This window comes from Anoplophora glabripennis, unplaced genomic scaffold (genome assembly GCF_000390285.2).
Source record: "Anoplophora glabripennis isolate ALB-LARVAE unplaced genomic scaffold, Agla_2.0 scaffold90, whole genome shotgun sequence".
NCBI classification, from domain to species: Eukaryota; Metazoa; Arthropoda; class Insecta; order Coleoptera; family Cerambycidae; genus Anoplophora; species Anoplophora glabripennis.
Window position 1 is genome coordinate 1,208,916 of NW_019416260.1, and position 21,500 is coordinate 1,230,415.

General features: G+C 35.0%; 1 protein-coding gene across 1 annotated transcript in view; it reads left to right on the forward strand.

Moving 5' to 3' along the window:
• The window catches only part of LOC108917982 (homeobox protein unc-4-like), an 80,255-nt gene that overhangs the window by 51,678 nt on the left and 7,077 nt on the right, over positions 1–21,500 (forward strand). The window contains exon 2 of the mRNA XM_018724814.1: positions 10,029–10,216. Within this exon, the coding sequence (XP_018580330.1) occupies positions 10,029–10,216 (188 nt within the window). The remainder of the gene's footprint in view (positions 1–10,028; positions 10,217–21,500) is intronic.

Below are 21,500 nucleotides of genomic sequence, written 5' to 3' on the forward strand. Positions count from 1 at the left end.
CAATTCTACGCCAAAGAATTAGTCTTGAGCAGTTTTCACTTTAACTCTAACTTATTTAACAGCTGAGATACAGACATGTTCAAAAGTGTCACAATAACGAGAAACGCCCTGTAACTCAGAAACAAATGAAGATAGCAAATTTCCGATCTGACAGTCGAGTTTGCCATGAAAATCGAGCTCGAGAACGTGGTGTCAGATTTATCACATCTTTAGTAGTTTCTGAAATACCCTGAATTCCCATCTAAAATGTCGTCTTTACATAAATTTTTGAGAACTGAAAACACTTAGGCAAAAGAAAAACTATGATGATGAAGATACCTCTATTGTGCTAGTTCTACAGTCAGTGGATGAATATCCAACCATGTCACTGAGGAGACGCTCAGAATACTTGGAATATCAGGAATTGTGAAAAAGACCCACATACAAAGAATTTTGAAACAAAATAAAATTCTGGCATACAAACCAATTCACAACCACACTTTAGAGAGGAAGGCGATGAAGCGAAACGTCTCGATTTTTGTCTGTGGATGGGAAGTTTGGAACGAAATTTCCATCAACAGATTATGTTTTCGGATGTTATGTTTCTATAAATGGCATTGTTGCTTCACGACATTTGCGATATTAGAGTACCGAGAAGCCTCATTTTAGAATACCATCTAGGATGCTTAAAAAGTAAATGTTTGGTTTGGTGGTATCCTTTTATGGAATAAAAGGACCATACTTCTTTGAAGATACATGCAATGGAAACAGCTACCTGAATATACAGGTACTCCGAATGTTTTCTACTAACGAATTGGACAATTTACCACCGGCCTACCGAAATTGTTTTTTATTTTCAGCGTGACGGTTGCCCAACGCATTCTGCTGTAACTGTTAGGACTTGGTTACAGAACAAATTTCCCAATCGCTGGATTGGTCGGCATGCTCCATATCAATGACTCCCGCGATGTCCAGATTTAACAATCATGGACTTTTACTTGTGGGGCCGACTTAAACAGATTGTGTATAGCAGGCCTTTCGACAATAACATCAAACAGCTAAGACAACAAATTAGAGATGCTGTACAGTCCATATCTTTAGAAGAGATTCGACGCAGCTACAATGAATTCCTTGCATGCCTACAAATTTGTAAGAACGTTGGCGGAGGAGCGTTCGAATAATGTTTTATTATATACATAAATTTTTTTCCAAATTTATTGTTCCGTAAAAAATTAAACCAATTTTGTGTGAGAATTGTTTTATTTAAAAACTTAAGTAACTTTTTTGCACGACTTTTGCAAAATATCACTTTTCAGAAATATTAAAAATAAAGGTAGTTTACTCTCGCGACATTTTCAAATTTTTTTATTTTATGAATACGTTTCCTTCGTCGTCCGTTTTGTTTTTAGCTTCGTCCTGTACGCGCCCCCAGCCCACTCCGAAATACATTCCATATGGCCGGCGTGCTTATCCGCCGAATTCTATTTTCCGGGACGAATTGAAACCATACATCATATCGCGATTCGGCCGAGAATACGGCCGGCAATATGGAATTATGCCGCTCGGCGTGCCGCTTATCTCCATTCAATTTGTAAGAGAAAATTGAACGGCCGACTCAGATTTAATTTATTGGAGCGCGCTCCACAAGCGGGAGATCTAATCGCGGACGGCGGTGCCCGCGACGGCGACGGTTCAGCCGCCGGGAGGACGTCCTTTAGTGAATTCGGTTGATCCGTCACTATAAGGACCCGTCAGTTGCCGCTTGCGACTATATCTTGGGGGTGAAAATTCGAAATATTTAGAATTATTCAAATTTCGTGGCTGAAAACGTGCATAGGTATTGTATTTTTGAAACCGAGTGAGCTGCGCGAAACTAAATGTGTACAGGACATAGCTAGTACCGTGCGAAACATCGTCATAATTTTAAAAATGTTGTCACCGCCGTTCTTGGGGGTGAAAATTCGAAATATTTAGAATTATTCAAATTTCGTGGCTGAAAACGTACATAGGTATTGTAACGAGCGTTCAAATAAAAACGTGGTCGAAGTTGGCTCTGACACATTGGACGTAGGGAGTAGCTTATAGCGACCAACTTAACCTCATTTCTCAATAACGTTAATGACTATATAACTTTATTTTAAAGAATAATCGTGATAACAATAACAAACAATTAAAGGAGCTGCGGAAAGTGTCCCCCTCCTTGTTCCAAGCACTTTTCACACCTGTTCCTCAAAGAATTAAAGACATTTTCTAAGATGCTCGGGGTATTGTTAATTTCACGAATCTTGTCTATAAGTCGAGCCAGCAGCTGGTTTAAATCAGGAATAGGCAGTTCAAAAATAGTGTTTTTAAGGTAAGACCACAAAAAGAAATCACACGGCGTAATATCACATGACCTCGGTGGAAATTCATGTTCAGCATTGAGACTTATTAGTCGATTTTGGAAAACTTCCCTCAACATATTCATCGTCTCGCCTGCCGTATGTGCCCTTGCGCCATCTTGTTGAAAGTAAAAGTTTGTAATTTCGTTTTCTTCCAGCTGATTAACAAAAGGAGCGATAATTTCTTCTCTATACCTTTGCGCAGTAAGAGTACCATTAAAAAAAATAGGTCTATAAATCCTCCTTCGATTGAGAGCACACCAAACTCCAATTTTTTGAGCGTGTAGAAGGCCCTCGACAAAAAAGTTATCTGTTTTTTCAGAAGACCACATTCTCATATTCTGTGAGTTTACGTAACCACTTAAATGAAACCAGGCTTATCAGAATAAAAGGTGATATTATGAAGTTCACCGTAGTTGTTTAAAAACCATTCACAAAATACAGCCCGTCGCGGAAAATCAACTTCATGAAGTTCTTGCTGACAAGTTAAACGATAGGAGAACAAACGCAAATCTTTTTTCAACACTGTGTGGCAGGTACCGACTGATACTCCCACCATTTGTGATAAAACACGTACAGAAGTTCTTGACGCATTTTCCATTCTTTGTTGGACATTTTCTTTTAATTCTTCAGTCCGCTTTTTAGGTCGGCCGCTTCCTTCTTTTCTTGTTACACTGCCCGTTTCACGAAAAACATTAACACAACGCTGAACTGCACTTTGAAAAATTTTGTACTCAACAACGCCGGGAAATTGATTTTGAAATTCTATGAAACATTCCTCAATAGAATACTTCCATATTCCATCAATCTTGCGTCCATTTCTAAAGTTGGACTCTATGATAAACACTTTTTGTTCTTGAGAAAACACCATTTTAAACGGTTTTTAAAACGAAAATATTCAAATTAATAGCGGCGATATAGCGCTTTGACAGATGACGTTTAAGTTCATTTGCTATACGCTACGCCCTACGTCCAAATTTTCAGAACCAACTTGACCACGTTTTTATTTGAACGCTCGTTATTTTTGAAACCTAGTGAGTTGCGCGAAACTAAATGTGTACAGGACATAGCTAATGCCATGCAAAACATCGCCATAATTTTAAAAATGTTGTCACCGCCGTTCTTGGGGGTGAAAATTCGAAATATTTAGAATTATTCAAATTTCATGGCTGAAAACGTACAAAGGTATTGTATTTTTGAAACCGAGTGAGTTGCGCGAAACTAAATGTGTACAGGACAGGGGTCGGCAAACAGCGGCTCGCGAGCCGCATGCGGCTCTTTCAAGAGACAATTGCGGCTCTTCGAGTTCCTCTAAAAATTAAAAGTTACAGCGGACAGAAGCAGCACACGAGGACACATAAAGACCGTATAAACTTCCGTATCCAATTTAAATTTGAAATAAAATGTAAAAGCAGAAATAAAAATTCGTGGCTCTTTGAAATTCATGAAATTGATATTTCTATTGCAGATGGCTCTTCCGGCTTAATAGTTTGCCGACTCCTGGACTATGATCACGTTATCGAAACAAAAAACAAGCGCTAGATGCAATATACACAAGCGTTCAATACTGTCAGTTTCGTCCTTGCTTCTATCCTCACAAAAATAATCCTCTTTAGAGGCATCGAATCGAAGAGCTTTGTAGCTTTTTTCTTCTAGTCAAAATGTAGGTGTCCAATTTTCATAAAATTTGTGTGAATTTTCATGACAATGTTTTTTTACGTGTCAGTTGAACATTTTTTTATATATTTTCTCATTATACACTACACATAAGTTTTAGTACTCACTAATTAAAATTAGTCCCGTTACATCATCAACGATAAATTGTGATCGTGATGCAAAATTTTTACATTATAATAAATCAAGTGCATATTGCATGTACTTAGATATTACCCATGTTTTTATTGACGAAATTTATTACTGGGCATATTACAGGTTAGATTTAGGATCCAAAACCTCCAGCAATGCACTCAAAGAAATTTTAACAATGTTTTGAATTAAGAAAATTCGTTTATTTGTGATAACAATATAGTCACAATTATAAGAGAAATCAGCATGTTATTTTTATATTTTTTAATTCTACGTATGACATAATTTCATTTTTTAAACATGTCCTGTTTATTTATTACTCCTCCAATGCCATGTAAAGCCAGCTTGCACTATTAGCAAAACAAACATTTAAATCGGGTCCGCTTCTTTCTCGGCCTTGATGGTTATGATGACTAGAAATAAAAGGTATCGAGAGAAACTGGTGCAAGCGAAGAAAGCAAGCGTTCCTTAGTATTCAAAGTGGATATTGGGTATTCTTAGTGGTAGATTCCGTGAGTGACTGGTACCGAGAAAATGGCCCTAATAACCTTTCATATTGTCTTCATATTGTTATAGATATTTTTGTACGTGTAACTGTATACCAGGAACCAAAGAGTTTGTATTTCTTTCTGTCGCAACCTTTTACCTTACCAGCTACATGCAGTGACACATGGTGGAGGCGTCAGCCCTTTGAAGGTTACAACATTTAGTAAGTGTTGCACCCTAATTAATGACATACAAAAGTACCAGAGTAGACGTTCGAACTCCTCAGACGTTCTACATCGCTCTTCGCCTTAAATTAATCGTTTGGTAGCTCAGATTGAAAAGAAAGCCTTCAAATAAATGTATGTTCTCATTAATTTTTTTAAAGCGCTAGCTCTGTGAGTAGGTATTTTTTAAAATATTCTAATGTTAACATTAGAATTGTGTTTTAACATTTAACAGTCTGTATATGTGCGTGTTTTGCTAAACAGTATTTTTAGTTGATAACATATTCTGCAATAAATTAAGTGATTATTTTTGCGTGTTCGTTATCAACTAAACTATTATTAAATAGTTTTTTGGTATCTTAATTCGGCCTTTTTACATAACTTGATAAGTGAAAACGTGAAAAAAATTGAATTTTTTAAAACCTTTCATAAATTGTTTGTTTTATGGAATTTGTTGACGACATTGACTAAATGTTTTTTAGTCATTTTCTCTTGTAAAAGAATTTACCAATTTGTCGAGCACTTGACATAACTTATTGTTTAAAGAAACGTACAATTATTCCTACATTAGTTTTCCAAAATATGGTGTTTCCACTTTTTAACTGCATTAAAAACTACAAAAAGATTGATAAGTATCAAACCCATATTTTTTATTTATTCCTTTTAACCTCACTTATTACCTAAAAAAATAAAATTTTAAATCCAGCGCAAATGGAGTAAGTTTTAGAATATTTTAGTTTATTGCAGTGGGAACATCGGCACCACAGTTTTATTATTTTTATGAGCGATTCATCACTTATTTTTTGCTCACTAATTTGCGAATAACTTGATAACAAAAGAAGATATCGAACCCTTTTTGGTGTCAAAATGTAGCTATTTTTATGCTCTTCAAACGAACCTATAAAAAGTTTTATCCTGCTATTTCACTTTTTTAAGAAAACGTGAAACAATCTAAACTTGGATAAATAGGGCCAATAAATAAACAACACTTTCATTAGAAATTTCAAACTATAAAGAAAACTAGCATTGCATTTAAAATTTTTGAGAAAAATCCATAAACCGGCATTCTTTTGAAATAACGCCCTCTATAGGTTTCCATATTAAGGTAAAAGACATTAAACATTCACCACGCGATAAAGGATGAAAAGACCTTTCCAACGAGGTATAACACTATGGGATTTTGATGAGCCAATCCTTAAAGAAATGCATTTTTCTGATCAAACATTAGGGGCGTCCCCCACACTTTCTGTCAAAACATGGAACAAAATGTCAATGATAAAAGTTATGCGCAATGAATCCAGTTATCCATATTTGTACTATTTAATATACCTGAATAGGAAACATTTCTGAGAAAAATTCAACTATATATTTCGGTATATAGATTGCGCCTCCTAGCGGCCGAGCTACGAACTTGAAAACTACTTCCAGCGATTTCTCTTGGTCGATTTATTAATCAAAATCTATTTCCCGAAGTTCTAGGACCTATACCTTCTCTAATATCGTTCGTGCCCATAGATGGATGCAGCATTGATAGCAGAATAAATAAATACATAAATATATACCAACATTAGGTTTCTATTTTTTTTCCAAACTCGCACATATATTTCTTTTGACCTTCCACCCTGTACTGTTGCAGCGGATATGATTTATTCAATTTAGGGAATAGCTGCCCGGCCAGACGTAGATAGATAGTCCAGATAAAATTTCGTTTCGCATAAAACGAAATATGTATACGACGAGGGACCACCCCAGACAACGAGCCGAAGTTATGAAATTTTGCTCGGAGACGTTAAATTAAAACTTTGCTGTGTATTCGTTTTCCGCCTCTACACACGACGTCCTCAAAGATTTATACCGGCCGCAACGCTGAATAAAAGAATAGTTTGGGAACAAGACTTCGCGACAAACTTGGGATCGTGGTGCGAAATAACGATTTCCAACTTGCCGCCAACTTTTAAATGATTTAAACTCCGTTAGTTGCGAATATTGAACTGAATTGCAGCGGTTTTTTATATTTCCCCTTCAGGAGTGACGCAAGGTTCATATTTAGACCAGTTTTTAGGTTCAATTTAAGATATAGGTACTCTAATGACAAAATTGTAGGTAGCGTAGCGACTAGACCTCAATATGTAGATCCCCACGACAGATAAGGCATGCGAGCAATGTTGTTCCATAGGAGTATCATTTTAAAAAGTTACAAAAATTATTAAAATCAGAACAAATAGATATGCCGATTTTGTTATAGACTAGATCATCCTTACACATTTACGCTCATTTTGGTGTAGCCAAATATGCAACAGGTACATGGGTACTTTTTTATGTATGCTAATATGACCTATTATCACCCACGTAGACTTTTCCCTTTTTTATTATAGGATTAATAGTAGGAGACGTTGTATTTTTAATTTCATGGTAATTCCTTTTCTCCATGCAGATCTTGACAATTTATTATTCATTGATTCTGGTAAGGCGCATTATCTATGGCAATCACTGCACCATGTTAGGCGAAATAGATGCAAACACTGAAGGCACTAGAGTATAACATCCTTGCAACGATAAACTACTTTAATTACTAAAATTATTCTTTATTACACTTGTAAAGGATTGCTATACGAATTACAGACATTTTTTTTATTTACGCGCTCTCCCGTTTTGACCAGATGTATGGCGGACACCGGCAAGAACGAACCCACCTCAAAACACAATCATTTTCGCGAGCAAAAATCAAGCGTAATTTAAAATTTCACGCTCGTCGTAAATTCGATACAGTCAATTTACGTTGTCAGTCCGGCCAAGTTATATCTCTGTAAGAGCGGCCCTCTCTCGCAAATTTATGCACCGCTCGGCGCGGCTATTAAGAATGGACTGCTCTCTCTTTATGCGCTCGGATGAAGTTATAAACACTTCCAGATTAATGAATGATATTATTAGGAATAAATTGGATTTTAATATATGGACGCTGGCTGCCGAGAGCGGATTGTTCGCGCTCGGCGGTAATTAACACGTTACTTCAATATACGGGGTGTTCGGATTTCAAATGCCTTCATTACAGACGCGATTACATAGTAACATTAGATCGATCGATATATTAAGGGATAAGGTATAGATAATAAACGTTATGGGGCCCAATATGGTTCCTTGAGGTACTCTGGAATTTATAATCAGTATTTCCAACTCAAATTACTGTAAAAAGTCTTCAAACGAGTTATTATTCTATTCATCAGTAGACAATAACATGATTGTGACGAATTTTATACATTATTTCTCTTCAATAATAATTATTTATTTTATGTGTTTTAAGTAGCATTCCCATAACTCCGCTACTGGTTGCTTGCGGGACTTCTACTTCTATGGAAAAATGGTATCTTATAAGAAGATGTGTCATGCCAAATTTGGCTTAAATAGCCTTCTTCATTTGGAAGTTATTTAAAAAAAATCGAATTTTTTTAAAAATAACGCCCTATATTTCGAAAATGAAGCATCTCTGGAAAAAAAATTATACTTGTTTTTTTTTCTTATTTTTTTATGAGGAATATCTCCTTAAAGTTTGTCTATTTAATCCTGAAACACCCTGTATACACACAACAGAAAAATCACAATAATATAATATTTTTTAAATGCATTTCTCTGTGCATTACTTATTTATATTTTTAAAGTTTGTTGTTTGTTCTTATTGATAGATAACTTGGTAGATTTAAAATCGACCAAATAATTGGTCAATTTATTGTAAAGTGTACAGTTTTTACCTTATTCGTATAAATCTTTAATATTAAAACTGTTATATCGACATCCCCAACAAACTCCCCTCATTTATTTAATGGAAACTTTCAAATTGTCGATGAAACTTTACAGCCGTTGGGGGAATGAATAAGAATTGAATTGCTAACCGCCAAAAAAAAGGCATTCAATTATTCCGGGCTGTTAAAATCCGCCACAGTTAGTTGTTTTTCGGCTTTTATCGCATCCAACAAGTAGCAAACTGTATTCGTCTGGCGCTCGCATATTTGGTGGTGGTGGCGATTTTATGAGTTTACTCATTTCCTCTAGACTTCAGTAACACAGACACACACACAAAAAAGTTGTATGTTCTTCTGATCAGATTGCTGTGTTTCCGGAACCACTGAACACGAATCTGAAGTTAGTTTAGCGCCAGAATGGTTTCTCGAGAAAAGATCCCCCAAATCATAAAAAAGGGCTATTTGCAAATATTTCTCTTGGAGTCTGTTATTTTTGTATGACGGACTTAGCAGGCTAAGGTATACTCGTATACATCAACTAAAGATAAAATATGCGAATGCTTCGTCAGCCACAATAACTCTTCGTAATGCAATACGCATATCCATATCATTGAAGCGAGTTCTTCCGTGGAAGAAAACTTTGTAGAAGTAGATGATATCGTGCCATGATGAACTGCTGATAATGAAACTGAAAATGAAGGAAACTTTCGAGGTGAAGAAGAAGAATACGAGGAAGGAAGGAATACGAGGAAGGAGACGATGACAGTGGAATGCACAGTGAAGACTAATATATACTGTGGGATGGAATAAAATGATCTTATTCGCAATCTACATACATAGGTTTACCAAAAGACGGGACTGAAAATTTAGAAACAGAAAAATCTTCTATCTGAAGAAATCAAATCTTCATCATTACTCCAGTCATGTTAGATAATGGTAATACAAATACACTCAACAAAATTAAAGGAAGGTTGTGATAATATGAAGTATGTATTAGAAAAAATAAATGTTCAGGCCCTAAGTGGCGAATTCACCAAGATATAAATGAAATGGAAAAAAGGTGTCAAGTAAGTGGGACATGAATATGATGGCAGATTACTGTTGGATAATGGAAAGAGAATGTAAGGTTAGAGGTAAAAAGAGAAGGACAAAAGAGTTTCGGCCTTAAATCGCATACCTCCCTTGTATTATCGAAAATGGTAGATTTTTTTAATGTATATTTGCAAATAACCCATTTTTTGAAGATTTGGGGTTTTTTTTTTCGAAAATGATGAGTGTTGTACCAGACTTATTTCAGATTCAAAGGGTCTGACCATTTTTTTGTGTATTCTTTGTAAATAAATGGCAACGTCGATCGATATAACTCATCATATCTTCAAAAAAACTTCCATTTCATTTGTTTTTTCTCCTTTTAGGTGGAGCAGGAAGTAGCGGTGAGGCAGACTCAGAAAGCGCGGCTTCCAAAAGAAGAAGGAGTAGGACGAATTTTAACAGTTGGCAACTAGAAGAATTGGAAAGGGCTTTCCTAGCCAGCCACTACCCCGACGTCTTCATGAGGGAAGCTCTGGCGATGAGACTGGACCTCAAGGAGAGCAGAGTGGCTGTAAGTACCATAATTTTATCACTCAATATATTACATGCTTCAATCGGCTTCAATATTTCTAGCTGTTATATTATTTCACCAATCTAACGGACTAGGGTAGTAGCATCGAATCCTTGTTAGCGCTAGTTCTTTGTAATTGACTGAGAAACCGTTCCTTAGGCACAGCCTACCCGATGTTACTGACTTGAGAAATTGATTCTCTGGGCAAGAAACCAAATCCATCATCTTAATACAGGCAGTAACGTTATAGCCCCAACATTAAGACATTATACTTGGCTATCCATTACGCCCACGCCACCGTAGTTATACAATTTTTCCCCCGGTTCCGTTATATGGTGGCAAATTACAGGTCTCGGTCTCTTCTTACTTACAACATGCACATGTGCCATTGAGCAAATAATTAGGAGAGGAGGCCTTTTTTAAGCAGTTCGCCCGTTCATGTCAAGGGGTAGTTTGTTCCGGGCGATCGATATCCAGAAGTTGAAAAGTTAAATTACTTTATTTCTAGATTCAAGTATGCAAAACAATAATTCGAGAATAATTGTTTGCATGGGCGCGCAGAAGGTACACGAAATGTTTGTCATGATGTCCGAGGATCAACCAGTAAACCGCTTTTGGACCAGGTCTTCTGCTGTTGTCTTCGTCAGTGACCACAAGAATGTGACAATGAACCAGCACCATCATTTAAGGAATGTCCTTTATAGACATTTCCGATTTTGGACAACATGGGTTGTACAACGTATCAATCTGTTTTGGTGTTCATTTTGCATTTTGCTGTCACGTTGTCTTATATCAAGTTTTGGTTTCCGACTTTTTTGTCATATTCTTTTTGGTTATTACAATTGTTTTTCGGTACTCTTTATATTGTTGATTTTGGTTTGATTTGTGTCTCTTTGTAAGCCAGAATAGCCATTACACATAGCCAGAGGTTATTCTGCAAGGTATCAGTCAGTTTTGGAGTAAAAGTTGCGTCATCAATTTTAGTTTTGTACCATTAAGTTTTGGTCTTCTGTCTGGTCTTGATTTTGTCTTTTTGTAGATTTTGTAGATTAAGTTAAGAATAATCATTGTGTTATTCCTAAAGCTTCCTTTTATTGCACTTGATTTCTGCTTGTCCATACTCCTAGATGGAAAATTTTCATGGAACCATCACTTGTTTGTATCAGATATCAATCTGTTTTAGTGCTAATCATATTTTGATTTCAAATTGACTTGTGCCACTCAGGTTTGGTATTCCGACTTTTTTTAGTCATATTTTTTTGGTTCTTACTACAGTCTATCTTTTGTACTCTTATTCATTTTTGTCTTATTTTGTCTATTTGCAAGACTGAGATTGCTTAAAAGTAAACATTGCCTCACTCGAAAAAGTTCCATTACCATGTTTTTGTTTCATACTCCTGAGTGAAAAATTTTCATGAAAGCATTATCATTTATTGCATTGTAAACATTGACAAACTTAGAAAAAATGGCTTGTGTAAGGTATCAGTCAGTTTTTGGTGTTAATGTTGTATTTTCAATATTAGTTTTGTACAATCAATCACGTTTTTGGCTTACTGCAAACAAGACTTTTGTTGTAATACTCTTATTACCATCGGTCTTCTCTATTCTTATTGTTGTAGACTATGGTCTTAATTTTATCTTTTGTAAGATTAAGATTAGTATTTTATTTCTTGTTGTCCATACTCTTGGATGGAAAAAGTTCTTGAAAACAACGCCCATTAAGGATTTTAAGGATCTTAGAGAGAATGGATTGTGCAAGATATCGGACTGTTGTGGTGTTACCCTTGCATCTTAGTTTCAGTTTTGCCCTTTTACAATCAAGTTTTGGTCTTCTACTAAGAAGATTTTCGTTGCAAACAAGACTTTTGTTGTAAAACTTTGAGGTCTTATTACCATTGGTCCTATCTATTCTTACTATTGTAGACTATGGTCTTGATTTTATCTTTTGTAAGGGTAAGACTAGTTAATAACTACTTCATTCCAAAAGCACTTACTATAGATTTTAATGAACTTACAGAGAATGGATAGTGAAAGATGTGCGTTTTTTTTTGGTACTTATTAAAATTGGCATTTTGGCAACTTTATTGCTGATTTTCGTCTTGATTTTGTCTTTTTGTAAGACGAGATTAGTTCAGAATCACCATTATTTCATTCCAAAGATGTTATTTTATGGCATTTACATGAACTTATGGATTTTGCAAGACGTCTGTTTGGTGTTAATTTTGGTGGCTAGTATCAATTTTACTCTTCTACAATAACATTTTTGTTGTCTTGCTTCTTTGATTCCTATCAGGATTGCTCTTTTGAACTTTTATAGTTGCTGACGAAGGTCCTCATTTTGTATTTCTGAAAAAAATACGATTGTATCACAATAACTATTTCCTCATACCAAAATATTTCTAGTTTGCCAAACACTTGGGTGGAAAATTTTTATGGAAACTCCAATAATTGACGATCTTCTGAAGAATGGATTGGGCAAGACTACTTATTTTGATGTTAATTCTGCATTTTGGTTTCAATTTTAGTCCTCTACAATCAAGTTTTGTTTTTTTTTAGCTTTTAAAGCTATTGGGTTTTCGTCTTGTGTAAGACAAACAGTAGCTCAGAATTACCATTACCGCGTTTCAAAGATTTTTCCGTAGCTTTATCTTTGCTCATCCATATTTCTGGGTCCGAATATCCAATCCAATCTTTTTAGCTGGCGCAAATAATTGCTCTGTTCTTATGCCGGTTTCCACTAATTCAGATTAAGTCGATTCCTCCGAGAAACATCCCGTTAAAATTCACCTGCCTGCCTCGTATAAAAGGATGTTCACTTTAAATTAAAAATACAATGTAGCGAACCAGTCAGGCGTTGTAAGATTACACTCCGCATCGCCGAGCGCGCACGCCACTGGGTCATTTGCATTTTTATCACGACTTTCCGTGTACGACTTTAAATGGAACGTATTTTAACTGAGTTATTATTTCACTATTATTCTTACTTGTAAGATAATGGAAGCGGTTATTAATAGCCGCTTTTTCTGTCCACAGTCAAGGGTACTAGCCGCCGAACAACAGGGTTCCGTAATTATTTACGTATTATACTGCTCCGGCTCGACTAACTCGACTTAATAATTGATATTAGAAGGTAACATTTTAATTTGTATCGTTTTGTGAGGCCAAATTACACCCCGCAGCCGTAATTTCCCACATAATTGTTGCTGGTCCGGAATTATACGGTGCAGATCGCGGTTTCGATGTAATTGAATTCATTATGCTAACGAATAATCAGCCTCATTATGTAACTGTCTCTGGATACTGTAATTACAGTAAATGCAAGGTTTTAAATCGAATTCTAAGTCGTTTGACGTCGTTAATGACACGTATTACAGAGGATAAGGGAATCAGAGCACTATAATTTAATATTTCGATCCTTAAAGTACACAAATACAAGTTATTTCAAAGCTTTATCGACAATTCTGAAAAAAAAAACTCGTCAAGGTTATTTGCTTCTAAAGCTTCCCTCACACGACCCGACACTTTAGTCGCTTACGACCTTATCATGTCTATCTATAGATATCTGCAATATTTATACCTATAACAATATTTATAGACATAGCAACACAGTAAATGCTAGATTTTAATACGTATCATCGAGGAAAATAATCCACTGCGGTATATTTAAAGTTTCGATCGTTAATATACTCAAATCCGTTAAAGATAATATATAAAAATATTTGCTAGCAACGTTATTCTTAAACTTTATTGGCAATTGTGAAGTAAAAACTGGTCAAATTGATTTGCCCCTAAAGCCTGTTTCACACGATACGACGTTTTTGTCGCTTACGGTCTGATCTCTAGATACTACAATTGCAATAAATACGAGGTTTTAAATCGAATTATAAGTCAATTGATAGAACATATTATTGGAACAAAACAATAATTTCACTCTAATTTACTATTGCGATCCTAAAAATACACAAATGCGTTATAGTACTATAAAAATATTTGCTTGCAACCGTTATTTTAACATTTTATTGGCAATTCTGAAATAAAAACTCGACGAATTTATTTGCTCTAAAGTCTCTTTCACACGGTCCGACATTTTTGTCGCATATTACATGGCTATCTCTAGATTAGGGTGGACCAAAACAAACGAATTTTTTTTTTCGTGTCTTGTGAAAATAATTATGTTAGTTTATCATGTTTTAAGAGCCCCGTCAAATTTTTTAGAGGTCGCTCAAGATTTTTAAAATTTTCCAAGTCAAAAATTATTTTTTTAAATTTTTTATTGTTATTTTATCATTTTCTAGGTTGAAAAAAATCTCGATTCTAAAAATTTCAAATCGATATTTTAATTTGTAAAGGTCACTCATAATTATTTTAACTGTCAAAGTAGTGTACCTAAAATGTTTTCGAGCGACCTCTAGAAATAAATATCAACGAACTAATAATTTTTTTTATTGAATTTGATGAACAAGAGAATAGAAATAAATCACGAGACACTTAAAACATTTCTCGAGGCAAAATTTACTACCGCACTGTGAGTATCAAATATTTATATTTTTTTAATTTTTTTAAATTTAAGTTTCTCGTGATTTATTTCTATTCTTTTGTTCATGAAATTCAATAAAAAAAACTATTAGTTCGTTGATATTTATTTTTGGGTCGCTCGAAAACATTTTAGGTATACTACTTATTATAGAAAGTTAAAATAATTATGAGTGACCTTTAGAAATTAAAATATCGATTTGAAATTTTCAGAATAGAGATTTTTTTCAACCTAGAAAATGATAAAATAACGAGAAAAAAATAAAAAAAATTCAATTTTTGACGATTTTGGAAATTTTTATAAATCTTGACTTCTAAAAAAATTTTTTTTGAGCTGATTTTTTGAGGGAGCTCTTAAAACATGATAAACTAACATATTTTCACAAGAGACATGAAACAAAAAAATACTCGTTTTTCTTGGGCTCTAGATATTACAAATTAGGTTAATTTCAAGTCTTAAATCAACGTCTAAGCAATTTAAAGTTGCTAATAACACGTCCAATAAAAAATAGCCCACTATAATTTATTATTTCAGTCCATAAAATACACAAATAAATACAAAATGCTCATTGCAACCATTAATTTAAAGATTTATTGACACATTTGAAATAAACACTTGTAAAGTTTAGTTACCTCTGAAGCCTTTTTCACACGATACGACACATTTGTCGCTTTTGATCTTATTACATTATTATCTGTAAATATTACAAATTTTAAATTTTAAATCAAGGTTTAAGTAATTTGACATAGCTAATGACATCGAGAACAAAAATAACACAGCCACACAAAAAAAAGTTGTCTCTACTTTTCATGCGACATATGTTATCCGTAGTATTTTTACCTGGGGTTTTCGGGGTCGCTGATCATGGATCCGAGGTCAATTTTGCAAAATTCAAGATGGTGGATCCAAGATGGCAGACCAAATTTTCAAAAAATAACACATTCGCGCCAAATTTGGTATACGGGGGTTTTCGGGGTCACTGATCACGAATCCGAGGAACGTTTTTTTGTGTGGCTGTATAATCAGTACGCTATAATTTACTATTTGGATCCTTAAGATACAACAACTTATTAGGTACCTCTAAATAATGCAAATATACTTGGTTTTAGGTTTTAAAACGCGTTACAAGCTCTTTGATATAATTTTTGAAACCCAAAGAAAAATGTCTACAATTTAGGATTTCGTCAAAAAATTTATTTGACACTAAAGCCCCTCTTACATGATGCGACACTTTTGTCGCTCGCGATTTTAAGAGAACAACATATACATCAGTAATAAAACATTTTCCTCTCCCCCGCACAGTTAACAAATAAACATATCCATCCCCATGGAATTCTAGCAGATAACATATTTGTACGTCGTTTTCCTTCGATTCGTGTGATACGCCTCTATAAATCGCTTCGTATTTGAGTTCCGAGCGAGCCGTCGGTAATTAATGCCTTGTTATAGGTGGCCAGATTTATTCGCCCAATAAAGTTATCATCACATGTACGTGCCGTGTATGAAGTCATCAACCTTAACACAATCAATTTATATGTATATCATGTCATTATGGCAAAATAGAGCCGAGATATGGACGCGGGTAGTGTTACGAGGGGCGTAGGAAGTTTAGGGGGAAGAGTTTTATTGGAGAAAGGCGGAAATTTGTGCATTATTTAACCCTGCGAGAGAAATGTTAAGGTTGAGTCACATATAACGTTGAGTTATGTAGACATTTACAAGGAAAATATTTGCCTTAATACCATATTCCAAATAATTTGTAAAGTGGTACCAGAACTACTCAATTTTAGGTTCACAAAATAGAAAAATGATGTCGATGAAAATTTTCTGTTGCCCTTTTTGAAAATTTCAATTACTTGTATAGAAACGACATAACACTCAATCTTTTGCTACAAGAAGCTAGTTTTTATGGGTGGTAGAGATTTAAAACTCATATAATAAATAATAAGGAACCCATAGGAATATTATAAATTCTGAAAATGGAAAAAATGAATATAACTAGTATTCATTCGCAGCTGTATTTGATTTTGTCAAAAAATAGTCGTTTGAATAACGATTATACTGCTCATGGAATATTTTTAGATTTATCCAAAACGTCTAATTGTACAGGCAGTAATTTGGTGTACCCCAAGGCAACGAGCTGGGGCCCATATTTAAATATGTATCAGTGACTTATACAAATACATAAATGTCACTTCACCTTTTATAACTGTCTACAGCGTTCAGTATTTAAATTTTTGGAAAAAATTATGACCAAACTAAAATCTCAGATTGTGTTGGTATTAAATAATGATAAAACAAAGTGTATTCTACAAGTAAAAGATGTAAACGAGTTCTAAATCTAGTGGCCACTGCTACTTACCACCTAAGACTTACAAAGAGGTCAAAAAATAGCAGGGAGCTTTACTTATATTTAATCCTTTCCTGGGTTTAAGGAATCAAAGCAGCTACATCGTTCGTCAGTTGCCGCACATATGACATGCTGATGAGGACTAACAACTCTGGAACCGGTATATGTCTGGTGTGTTCGACCGACAAATGATTCTAGCTTGTATTAAAGGAGAAGTGTCACTGTCAATTTGGTTAGACCTATTTATTTGTGTAATAATTAATCTATTTTTAGTGTCTTAGTTTGATTTTTATTTGTATTTAATTTATGATCTTTTATTTATTAAGTATTTATACTGTGAAATAAGTTTAATGTTACTTAAATTATCATGGTTTTTCGGGTTATTATGCTTATGGGTCAACGCCACTTACAGACTTATAACACACTTACTTGTCCTAAGAATCTGTGACCTGCTCTTGTTCTCGGGCTAGGCTCTATAGGGGCGGACGCGCTTTCATAACCCTTAGACCCATCTTGATGTTGATTCTGTGGTTTTATGTTTATTTATTTTCTCGGAAATTACAATTTAATACACTTTTTCATAGAACCAGATGACAGAGTAGACTGTCTTCAAAACTAGTTAACTATTACGATTGCGCCTATAACTATTTACAGTCCTCTTCATCTAACCCTCCCCGAAAGACGACGTAACACTAGAATAAGGTGTTAATTATCGACCGCCCCTCGTAACAGATCCCGGGGATCCAAGCTGGCCAGTACACGCCACCGAGACACACGGCCAACATAACGCCCCCAAATTACCATGTTAATTATAGTGGTGTGGCGTGGGGGTGCCTGTTAGCGTGATACGGGGTAATATCGGCCGGAGCCGTGCGGCTAATTTTCATTAATTTTTCGCGACGATGGCTCGCTCTCCGCTTCGTTTTATCGCTCGGTATGCTAATGCGCGCGATAAAGACGCCGCGCCTAGTATGTAAACTAGAAGAATTCGGGGTTTTCGAGGCCCGAACGGCTGGCGGACGGCCGTTTACGCGGGAGACACCCGAGAAGGCCAGGACCGGACTCGTCCTCGAAGTCGACTCCGTTGTCAGACATCATTAGATTATCTGTTAGCGTGAGTTAGTTTCTTATAAACACTTGTTTTTAAACTCCACCAAATGATGGCATTTCATTTAAATTATCACTTTTTTCCAAAAAAATTCATCATAATATTACTTAGAAAAGATGATAATGAAGATTCCATTATCATCTTATTCAAAAAATTTATTGCAAGGGGAATTAATAAAACTAACAATTGGTCTTAAAAATGTGCTATACGAGTATGTAATGTGTAATGTTTTGTATTGTCTGTTTTTTTTTTCAGTGAGAGCTTTTTAGTTAGGCATAACTATTTTTATTAAAAATAACACTGGATCCTTTTAAAACAAGAGCTTATTTCATTGATTTTTAAAATTTTATTCGTAGGTACCCAATAAATAATGAATGAAACGAAAACTTTGCCACAAATAAGTAACTTCAAACAATATATCATATATCAGCAAGTGGTTTATAAAGTATGATGGTTTTCTGCCATCAGTTATAGAATTACATTGTACTTAACTAAGAACTTTGAATCTGCCTTTGTTTTCGGGCTAGGCTATGAGGGGCCGACCTGCTATAAGAACCCATAGGTCCGCTCTGATTTTCATTTCCGTTCTTGTGTTGCTTTCAAGGCCGTAGTCGCATCCTATGCTTGCAACGTTTCACCATCCGCTACAGTCAGCATCTTCAGTTATGTGACTACATAAGCTTTGTCAAGGCTAAACTTTGACCAGTAACAGTGAAAAAAGTTAAAGTAAAAATTATTCTCCCGACTCCATTATCATTATATCATTTAGCTGGGATATGACGATTTTACATTGTTTCTTGAATCGAGAAAATTATTGAATTTCTAAAAATGATGATCGTTTTGTTCATGAGGAATGAAACGCTTGTAAAATGTCGAATAATTCTCCAATGCCGTCTCTGTACAAACTCTCCGAGTTTATTTTCCTCCCATTGCAAACTGTAGACGCACACGTATTGCCAATCATCTAAACTAAACTGCACTCGTTTAAGTTGCACCTTGTTCGCGCAAATTGAGAACGTAGATGTGCTGGCGAGATTAGTAACTGCTATGGGTCGAACATCAAATTCAATTAACAATCGATTAAATTAAGTGAGGATAACACAAGCGAAAACGCCACGTCAGATTTATTGACAAGATGTCAAATGTATGTTTTAATTTTTCTAATAATTGTTAGTACTTCAACGCAGATGAAGTATTAACTATAAATTTTGATTAATCCCTTTCTACTCTTTCACCAGAAAAACATAAAATTTTAAAAGGATCTCTTGTTGGGGATATATTACGATGTAATAATGTCCATCCCTTTAAACAAAGGCAATATTTACTTTCTGCTGCCCTACAACAACATTTACATAATGAGATTAACGATGTAACGATTAGGTGTGAATCACTCTAGTCTTCAACTATATTGTTGATTACAAAAAGCATGGTGAACTGCGAGCTTGTTTTGATGGCAAAATATTAAATTATCATTAAAGATTATTACCCTCTTCCACATATAGATTCAACTTCAATTAGACTTGGTGAAGCTAGTTGTCTCTCCTCTATTGACTTTCGGGGAGCCTTTTGGCAAATACCGATAAAAAAATCTTCTCACGAAAACACTGCTGAGTGAATTTTGCAGGCCGTGTTTAACTTTTTTGGAATGGGCGTTTGATTAACAAAGACTTCATACGGGTTCACATAAAGTTTTTTCAATAGTGAATTAGTGAAGTTACTACAGAAAAATGGGGGAATCTATTGTTTGGATGAAAGAAGCAAATGAAGTTTTCCGTTAGACATATTTCTTAAACAAAATTCGTAGATCGGTCATTTTGTCCTATTGGAACTACAAAACGACATTGTATTTATTCTCTATTTTATGTGTCCTAAAATTACCCTCAAACACACGAGTCCACGATAAGCTGGCGATAGTAAATTTTGTTTTGCTAACAGATATCAGAGGAGCAGGAAGGCAGTTTGTAAGTGGCATATATCTAGTTTGGGGATGAAAGGGAACAACTGAAAGCCGGGAGTCAGCGAAAGATAAATGTTGCCCAAGTTTCCCCGCTTTATCTGAACTTAACTATGGAACTTTGGTTTCCGGCCACACGATTGCTATCGTACTGGGATTGATTTTGTTCGACTTTATAACTGACGCGCCTTTTACTTAGTTGTCAGGTCTCGAGCCGTCATTTGTCCCGATTTTATACAGGACGATTCCCAAAACTGGATAATGATAATCTCTAGGAAATCTATTACACTGAGATTCATGACCTATTAAAATCATTTTTTTAAATAAAATCGAAGGTGGCATCCATACGAAAAAAAATGAAATTATTCATAATTTCTTGAGGCAATCTAAAACTCACGAAACCTACCGCTTATCAGTTTATGTGTTCGAATAAATTCGTATTTACTTATATGCCGTACATGAATTCCTCAGCGTTTCCCTCGCATGCCGACAATAAAATAACATTATGCGAGAGCGACCTTTTTGTATTTTTTCCAATTAAATTGCGGTGCGTGCAAGGAAAAATCCATCGCATGTCTCTCGCTGGCACTAATTAATTGTTATTATTATAATTACAGAAAAAGAAAATTAAAGCATTTCCGGAATATTGAGCCGGCACTCGATAATGACGAGTATTATGCAATTAAGTCTTATATGTTTATGAAAAAGGACGACCCGGGCACCTGTTAACAAGAAAACTTGCATAAAGGCTCGAAAATCGAAGAAACCTTTATTTTACGTCACATACTTATAAAATCTGGCCATAGTGGAGAGCGAGGCTTGAGATTCATAGAGACTAGAGACGCGAGTAACGGCTATTTTCGTCGTTTATATTCCGGTTTATTCCGACATTCTTCAGTTTATTCCGGATTATTCCGACTTATTGCGTTTATCCCGGCTTATTCTCATTTATCCCTACTTATTCCAATATATTCTGTTTCACATAGATTCATGAAAGAAGCACAGTAACTGAAAGCTCATAACATTTGGACTGTTTCTATTTTACAAATAATAACGTTTTTGTTGTTAGTTTTTTTATACGTTAGAAAGTTTAACTCTATTTTCTTTCTTATTTGGAAGGCCGATTTGCTTAACAAATGTCCCGATGATGGCAGAAATGTATTCAAAATGTAATTAAATCGTCACACATCAATAAATGCAGAATTAAAACATGTATTTTAAAAAGAGGACCGTATGTTAAAAGAGAGCACCGTATTTAAAAAAAATAAGTTAATGATAAATTGAATACAAAACGTCGGACAGCAAAACCAGCATTTCCATGGAATATACAGAAAAAAT